The sequence below is a fragment of the Eurytemora carolleeae genome, unplaced genomic scaffold, assembly GCF_000591075.1.
Source record: "Eurytemora carolleeae unplaced genomic scaffold, Eaff_2.0 scaffold187, whole genome shotgun sequence".
NCBI lineage: Eukaryota > Metazoa > Arthropoda > Copepoda > Calanoida > Temoridae > Eurytemora > Eurytemora carolleeae.
In genome coordinates, this window is record NW_019396083.1 from 95466 (window position 1) to 104974 (window position 9509).

The 9509-nt window shown below is 31.8% G+C and overlaps 1 protein-coding gene across 1 annotated transcript in view; it reads right to left on the reverse strand.

The window, feature by feature from the left end:
* The window catches only part of LOC111717526 (uncharacterized), a 47222-nt gene extending 39174 nt beyond the window's left edge, over window positions 1–8048 (reverse strand). Inside the window, exons 1-6 of the mRNA XM_023493025.1 lie at window positions 7964–8048; window positions 7395–7475; window positions 6571–6703; window positions 6164–6293; window positions 4061–4139; window positions 3323–3436 (exon numbers count right to left, since the gene is read on the reverse strand). Of these exons, the coding sequence (XP_023348793.1) occupies window positions 3323–3436; window positions 4061–4139; window positions 6164–6293; window positions 6571–6703; window positions 7395–7475; window positions 7964–7979 (553 nt within the window). The 5' untranslated portion in view covers window positions 7980–8048. The remainder of the gene's footprint in view (window positions 1–3322; window positions 3437–4060; window positions 4140–6163; window positions 6294–6570; window positions 6704–7394; window positions 7476–7963) is intronic.
* Between the last annotated feature and the right edge of the window lie 1461 nt (window positions 8049–9509).

Here is a 9509-nt window from a genome sequence, read left to right on the forward strand (position 1 = left end):
AGGCCCAAATTAGTTAAACGCATGCTGTGTTGAATGACAAGACAGAGAGAGAGCATGCGCGTAACTCCTTTGGTTTTCTCCATCAGGGTTATTGTGAAAGAAGTGCCCCTAAATCTTGAAAAGACGACATCTAGTGTTCTGTCTGTATTTGGTTATTATTCTAGGGTGTGAACCATGATGAAGGGTTCTATAATAATAATAAAAGTAAATAAATGGATAAAGTTTAAGTTCCTGGCAGATAAACTTAGTTCCCAAATCTTCACGCTGAAATTTGGAAAATCAAAATCTTTTAATTAAATCAAAACTTTAAAAAAAGTTATTTTCCTGAAAGAGAATTCATTATCTTAATTGATTTAGTATTTAATCAATCAATTGATTTCTGTTCCTTAAGATTTAAATATTTCATTTTGTTCACCACTCTGCCATCAAGTAACTTCTGCAAAATCCAAACCAAATAAATTTTGATTTAAAATACACTCAAGGATTTTCCAACCAAAGACGATCTAGAAAATAACTAAACGGTTGACGGGGAGGGGGGGGGGCTGATTTGGGATCTAGTTTTTGAAAACCAAACTGGGGTTAAAATTTCCCCCTTATTTTTCCTGCATTTTTTAAAAAAATGTTGTAAATCCTACATCGCTTATTTATCTCACCAATTATTCTGATAAAAATGGAAATAAATGAAATATTTATCAATTTGTAATTGCAAATCCGACAAACCTTTATGAGGAAATTTACTTAATTACTAGACTTTAATAATTTATTTTCCTGTTAGGGCTAGATATGTTAATAGTTATAATTTGTTGATATTTATCATGCAAAAGTCCTGGGTATAAAGAGAACTTCTTCTTCCAAGCTAACAATGAATTAATTGCACTTTAGCTGTTTGCATATTCGCGATTACCATGTATATGTTCATACTCACAAGTTGCAATTTAACCTTTTTCCTTAGTCAAATTCTCAGTAGATTGTAATTAAGTAGATTTCCCCGTATAGGTTTGGCGGATTTGCAGTTACAATTAGATAAATTTGACACCCCCTCATGGATCTAACACAAAGTTTTTAAAAAATGTCCTAAAAAAAGCGGAAAAAATTAGGTTTTTTTATAATCCTCCATTTTGGTTTTAGATTAAAAACTAGATCAGAATTCAGGCCTGCATGCAAAAAAACAGAGAGATATCTCTTGTAATAAAGTCAGAAGGGTTCTTCAACCTTTTTGGAAGGGGTAATTCCTGGAAAGGGGGTAGGAATGGTATTAGGACAGGGGGAAATGAATTTAAAGTTTGAAAAAATGTCCGAAAAATAAGGAAAAAATGAGTGGGAAAATTATTATTCCCCTCTTCACAATTCAGGCCTGCATGCAAAAAATCAGAGAGAAATCTCTAAAAATGAAGTGAGAAGGCCCCCCACCCTTTGTATGGCCGGATGTAGCAAAAAGTTGAAAAATTGCCTGTGTAGCAGTTTTAGTGGACTGTGTGTCCTTTAGAACCCGGAAGTGTGGCCTGGTTAAGATTTGGCCTGTGTGTCATTTAGAACCAGAGAGTTAAGCCTGGTTGAGAAATTGTGTGTTTAGCAAATTCATTACACTGTGTGTCATTTAGAACTGGGGATTGCAGCCAGGGTAAGATTTGGCCTGTGTGTCATTTAGAACCAGGGAGTTAAGCCTGGGTAAGAGTTGGCCTGTGTGTCATTTAGAACCAGGGAGTTAAGCCTGGTTAAGAGTTGGCCTGTGGGTCAGTTAGAACCAGGGAGTTAAGCCTGGTTGATCTGAAAACAAGTGAGACCTGGATAGATACGTCTCGAGTAAATTGTTATGGAGTAGGCTTATACTACATGGAAATGTGGAATTCCCAGTTAAAAATAATATAAAGAAATAATAAAAATGCCGAAAATTTTATGAATCTTTTAATGGTTGGGTGCACATTGTTTGATGGGTCACTTAAGCTATGATTAAATATTAATAACAATTTTAAAACATAAAAGGTTTTTTTTCTTTAAAATTGTCTGGTTTGTTTTCCTCGTAAGATTGATCAAATATACTTCCTTCCTTCCACCAGACAACAACACGCTAACCTAAACATAAACAATATATATATATACACCACGCTAACCTAAACATAAACAATATATATATATATATATAAACCACGCTAACCTAAACATAAACAATATATATTTATATACACCACGCTAACCTAAACATAAACAATATATATATATATACACCACGCTAACCTAAACATAAACAATATATATATATATCCAACACGCTAACCTAAACATAAACATTATATATATATCCAGCACGCTAATCTAAACATAAACAATATATATATATATACACCACGCTAACCTAAACATAAACAATATATATATATATATCCAGCACGCTAACCTAAACATAAACATTATATATATATCCAGCACGCTAACCTAAACATAGACAAGATATATATTTCCACCACGCTAACCTAAACATAAACACTATATATATATATCCACCACGCTAACCTATACATAAACAATATATATATCCAGCACGCTAACCTAAACATAAACAATATATATATATATATCCACCACGCTAACCTAAACATAAACAATATAGATATATACACCACGCTAACCTAAACATAAACAATATATATATACACCAAGCTAACCTAAACATAAACATTATAAATATCCACCACGCTAATCTAAACATAAACAACATATATATCCACCAATGTTTATATATATATATATATATATATGCATGATATTCACAAGCTAGATATTTATAGTATTACAAGCTTGTGAACCCAGTTTCATGAAGAAAAAAATTATTCTTTTCCTTTACAAGTCGACTAACAGAACTTAAAACATTTAAACTAAACTAAAAACATTTACTTGATTAAAATGAGGTCCCCAACTACATAACATACAGAGAAACAAATACACAGCGCGTGATTACTACTTTATATTTGAAAATACAGGTTCAATCTATAGGGCACATAATAAACATTTACAAAGAAAACATCAAATATAATTTGTTTATTAATTTTACAAACTCTTCTTTCCTAAACCCATATATCTTTGAACATGAAGGGTGTAAAACTATGATTTTAAAATTTTAATAGTTAAATATACATCTAAGTTCCCTGTCTCTGAAAGAAAGTCTTTGTTAAGAGTTAAGTATTGATTTATAAATTATGTAAAAATGTTTTCAAATGTTGTGTTTTTCAAATAAACGACATTTTTAGTTGCACAGACTGGACAGGGTGCTTAGAACAATATAGATTAAAGGGGTGATACATTATTTTCAAGATTTGATACTGACCTCCTTGAACAACACATGTGACCTCTAAACTGTCCCCGACCTCGAAAGGACCAACATCATGACTGAGGATGTTTTGTCCAGCTTCATTAAGGATGGAAGGACGGCCAGGTGGAACTGAAATTAAGATTTTTTCAAATGCTTAAAAATTATGGCGTTTTTAAAACAACTTTTAAGTGACATTCCATGCGAAGATGGCAATGCCAAACACACAAAAGTACCGGCCTTAAAAACTAATTATTATTGACAATTGTGTAATTTCTAAAAAAGTGACTTGCACATTTATACTTGTAGGAAACCTTAAAGAAATTATCAGAACTGAACATGAAGTCCAGAAAAGAAACGACAATATTTTTTATATTATTGATCAGATAAAGGTTTCAAGGGTATCGATGTTAAAAGGACTTAAAGCATTCTTTGCTTGGAGGGTCACGTACTTGAAGTTACGGTTATAATCTCTTTAAATAAAATATTATGTTATTTTAGATATTGGTTGAGGGAACAATGAATGTTGCAGCAAAATCTTTATTTAAAAAATTACAATTTTCAAAATATATACCCCCCCCCCCCCCTCATAAACTGGTTCTGGAACAGACGCTTATGGTTTTTATATTCAATAAATTGAAATTCTTCTCTAAGAAAATCCAAGAAGCGGGAAAGGAAAATGCACACCATGAAAGCCAAACAAGTAATTTATTTAACTACTGTCTCCTTTATACCACACAGTTAAATAAATCTTACCTATTACAGAAAACTTAATTTTGTGAGATTTCGTCGGAGAGTTTTTGTAATCCACTGTACACCGGTACATGCCAGCATCCTGTACATAATATATTCATACATATATTTATAGCTTTGTAATCCACTGTACACCGGTACATGCCAGCATCCTGTACATAATATATACATACATATATTTATGTATATATTTATATAAATATAAATAGCTTTGTAATCCACTGTACACCGGTACATGCCAGCATCCTGTACATAATATATTCATACATATATTTACATATATATATTTATATGAATATTTATAGCTTTGTAATCCACTGTACACCGGTACATGCCAGCATCCTGTACATAATATATAAATCTATATAAATATATGAAACAATAAATAGTTGCACATTTTTTGGTCGTAACATGAAAATTGTTATATGAAAAGGGTTAAAATGAAAACGATTGTTTCCTTTGTTTTTAATCTTTGTGAAGAAACAATCTCAAGAACTGACGAGGGTCAACCCAGACCGAAATATATTTTCAATAAATGTGGAACTAACATCTACTTTTTTACTCTACAGAGGTTTGGTCCATCACCATCACTGAATTTTAGATTGTTTCCTTTCTCATTTTTTCTTGGGCCCAAACGAAAATGTGTATTGTGAGATGGGGAAACATTATCTCTCAACCTTTTAATGTGAAAAATGGTGTACGCCAGGGTGCAGTTTCCTCGCCTATATTATTTTGTGTTTATATAAATGATCTGAGCTGAAAACTTTAGAATGGAATATCCATAATCCCGATCGGTAAATTAATCTGGAGATTAATAAAAAGTGGTGAACAAGCATTATTTAATCTGGAGATTAAGAAAAAGAGTATATCAAGCATTAATCCTGATATCCACCATTCAAAAGTTCCCAGCTCAGATAATTCAACTTAGAAATCTGAAAGTTGGTTGTCAACTATATTGCGTATACCTAGGAATCTGGGTTTATGCGGATGACATTATATTATTATCTCCGAGTCGATCTGGACTACAGTTATTGGCTAATGTTTGTGAAAATTTGCTAGTCTTCATCAGTTAAAATTTAGCACAAATGTAGATGTTTCCAAATCAAAAACAAAATGTATAATTTTCAGTAACCCTGTCATGAATACTGATAATATTTGCCCGATACTTTTAAATAATTTACCCTGACCTTATGTAATGGAAATTAAACATCTTGGCAACACACTACAGTCTAATGGTTCTATGACAAAAGATGGTAGCTGTAAACGTGCTAAATTTATTTCTAAAATACATTCTCTTTATCAAGAATTTCATTATGCTAATACATCCACAGTGTTAAAATTGTACAATATATATACTTGCGATTTCTATGGCTCAAATTTCTGGGATTTATACAGTAGGGATATTCAAAAACTCCTGAATTCATGGAACATTGCTATTCGCATTTTATTTGATCTACCAAGAGAAACCCAAAGAAATTTCATTGAGCCCATTTCTAATGTTCCTAATATTAAAACAGTTTTATGCACTCGTTTTGTACAATTTGTGACCAATTTATCAAATTGTCATAAGCTATGTATTCGACTTTTAGTAGATCTAAGTAAACAGGATTTAAGAACTGTTTTATGTAAAAATCTTGAATCTATTGCACAAAATTGTAATGTACAATCTAGAAATCTAAGCAAATTTTGCGTGAAACAAAATATGACATACAATCATATTCCTTTAGACCAAGAACGGAAATTATCCATTCTTCATGAATTACTTAAAGCTAAAGAAGATAATTTTGTTCTAAACAACTTTAATGATAGAGATCGCAACCATGATCAACTTTTTATGTTCCGACTAGAAACTATATTTATATATTATACTTTATTCTTGTTTTTGTCTTATCATATTTTACCATTTTACCTTTGTGTACGAAATAAATCTATAATAATAATAATAATTTACAAAAAGTGAAAGCAGTCCCACCCCTGATTTAATCTTACATACAATATTTACTATAGATTGACGTGATATAATCATGAACATCAGAAAACATATATTATAAATTCCGTAGAGTCGTCTCTGAATTCTCATCCTCTGTGTTAGTAACCAGTAAATACCTGTGGTAGAACTTGATCAATGATGAGTCCAGTTTTATCTTCTACAGAGCTGAAAGTTGACCGGATTCCCAGCGGGCTGGTGTCAGACCATTGTGATGCAGCTTTTAGAGGTTTACTCATGACATCAACACTAAAAATAAAATAGTAAGAGAATAAATGTCGTATTTGTTCTTTCTTTTACTCATAAAATGTCCATGGCCACAAATAAATAAATTTTTAGGAACATTTAATCATAAGGAAAAAAAGAAAATGACGAAAATTCCACTGTTTTCTGGTTCTCACGCTGGGTCGTCCCAGTACATCAAATGAACCTGAGTATTTCGTGAAATAATTTAATTTTACTTACAATTTACACATTTACATATTTTCAGCGGGTTGATTGCACTAAATTCCGGCGGGCTGGGTACCTGTACATTGGTTTAGTGGCATTATCCTTAAACCACAGAATAAGCTCAATATCGTCTTTGCTACCGGAGGAGAGAACATCACAGGACAGGAACCCAGTGGAACCAAGTTGGGCAACTGTTTGTGTTACAGGAACTAAATATTTACTTTTAAAACCAACATAAAATATATTTGTCATATCGAGGTATTCCAACCAATACAAAACTACGATAAGTGGAGTATGGGAAGAATTAATCATTATCATTGGAATACTATTAGAGACCCCCTTTCATTGGAGACCCCCATGAACGTTTCGATTGAAAACTCCAGATTATCGTTGGATACCCCCATATTTTCATTGGAGACACCCAGATTCTCGTTGGAGACCTCCATATTTTTGTTGGAGACCCCCATATTAATGAAATTAAATGAAAATCTGGAATTCTCCAAATTCTCCCATGAAAATATGAGGTCTCGAATGAAATCAGGGGGTCTCTAAATAAAATTTAGGGTCTCCAACGATAATCTCGGGTTCTCCAACGTGACGTTCCTAGGAGTCAATGATAGGGTGTCTCCAATAGTGCTCCAATGATGAAGAAAATCAGATTTTTGTGTGTCGTAAACATTTTAGATTATTTTAAATCATCTGTAAAGCCAAAAAACATGAAAGAGTTTTAATCGGCACAAAATTATGAATGTAGAATAAAAACAATATTTCAACCAAATATTTTCGTATTTTATAAATACTTTCAGTCAGTCGATATATTACTTATTACTTTCTGAGGACTCTATACTTGATTGATTGGTTGATTGATTGATTGATTGATTGATTAATTGATCTGTTTACCTGGTCTTTCCATATCTGTAAGAATAGAAGAGTTAACTGTGTACCAGGGTCCTAGATGGACCAGGCAAAAACTTATAAACACTAAAGGGTCAAGTCAATATTATCAAAGTGCTTAAATTGCTGCATTTTAATATCTAAGATTTTTGAAAATGTAAAGTTAATTTGTTTAAAATCAGCCTGAGATATTACCTTGAAAGAGACTGCAGTTTTAATTTCAGGGGTTTAAACTCCTTTCATTTTAAAAAAGGGAATGCCCAATTCACAACTGTAATTTTTGATCAATACAAACAATAGTTTGATAGTCTAGCTTGTCGACATCAGGTTGCAGTGAAATACGGATTGGAAAATCAGATTTTGTGTTTTTTATTTAGAATTTTGCTTTGGTTTTAAAAATATATTCATGAAACAGAATTCCTTAGCTTCCTTAGCTTATTGTGCGTTTTTTTAAGAAATAAAATCATAATTTGAGCTTTTTCTAGATCAATACGCTAAACACATTAAATTAAGCATTGCAAATTCTAAAGTTTAAAGTTTTTTTAAGTCTCATTAATATTTGATAGTTTGATTTCCTGTATATGATCGCATGCTGAATTATGAAATTAAATCTCTTTAATTTTCTTCTTTCTGATATTTATAATCTTTCACTGCTTTCTTCATGAATTGAATATATTCATTTAGCAGTTTTAGAAGTTTTTCCTTTTCTATACAAGTGTTATATATTTATCATTTAAGATAAAATATGTGCATGACTTTGACATGAAAAAATGCAAAATTTCATCTTTTCAATATTTTTAACTATTTTTACTGAACGAAGGTGTCATCAAATATACAATATTTTGATGCTAAATTTGTCAATTAAAAATGATTTTATGCATTAAGGCAGCAAGCATAATTTTTAACTTAAAGCATAGATTGACTTTATGTAATATTTCAGTTTTTATTCAATGCAATTCCTGTTTTTGTTCACATCTTTTTTCAGTCTTTAATGGTTAGACATTTCTCATTTTTCCAGCATTTTAAGCCCATACACTTTCTGAAAATATGAAAATTTTATATTTATACATGTTTAAATCGTTAAAATCAGAATATAACTTTGTTCAAAAATAGCTAAACAACACATTGATTAAAATTAAAAAATTGTATAAAAACGGAAACATAATATTCTTGTTATATTATTTATTTCTAAACATATTTGGAGTATTGTCGTTTCTATTTTCTATATTGGATTAGCTGTGCTTTAAAAGGACTGTTAGGGCAATTGTCCACTATTGTATGCCGAGTCCATTAGCGCCTGATCCAATCAGGGTTCAGCCATGTGTTAGGTGTCTATTCTGAACCAATGAAAATTACATGGCGGTAGAATCTACTTTTCTATCTAGCTCATCATCCAATTAGAGATAAATCCTTATATCGGCGCTATACAATAAATGGAAATATTTACTGAAACTATAGTGTCTGTAGTATGTCCGGATACGCTGGAGGGGTTGGGGGTCAAGTTGACCCCCACCCCTCTAAATCCCATGTTTGATGTCCAAATATGATAAATTATACATCATTGAAAAGCTCTTATGCTGCACAAATAATTTGCAAACATTTCTTTGCAAAACAATTCGTCTCCTTATGTCATAGGCTTTCCTGAGGACTCAGACAGGAATAGGGTTAAACCTTTTCCTGAGGACTCAGACAGGAATAAGGTTAAACCTTTTCCTAAGGACTCAGACAGGAATAGGGTTAAACCTTTTCCTAAGGACTCAGACAGGAATAGGGTTAAACCTTTTCCTGAGGACTCAGACAGGAATAGGGTTAAACCTTTTCCTGAGGACTCAGACAGGAATAGGGTTAAACCAGGACTCAGACAGGAATAGGGTTAAACCTTTTCCTAAGGACTCAGACAGGAATAGGGTTAAACCTTTTTCTGAACAAGTTCACCAGAGTTATCCCTAACTTTTTGTCTAAACAATGATTGTTTTCCAAATTACAGTGACTTTTTTAAGTTTGTATCAGTCTAAAAATGAAAATGATATTTCGCAAGGTGACAACTGATAGCTTTCATTTTTTCAAGCACATTAATCAAAATTAAGAATGAAGAAAATATGATTTTTAAACTGGATCATC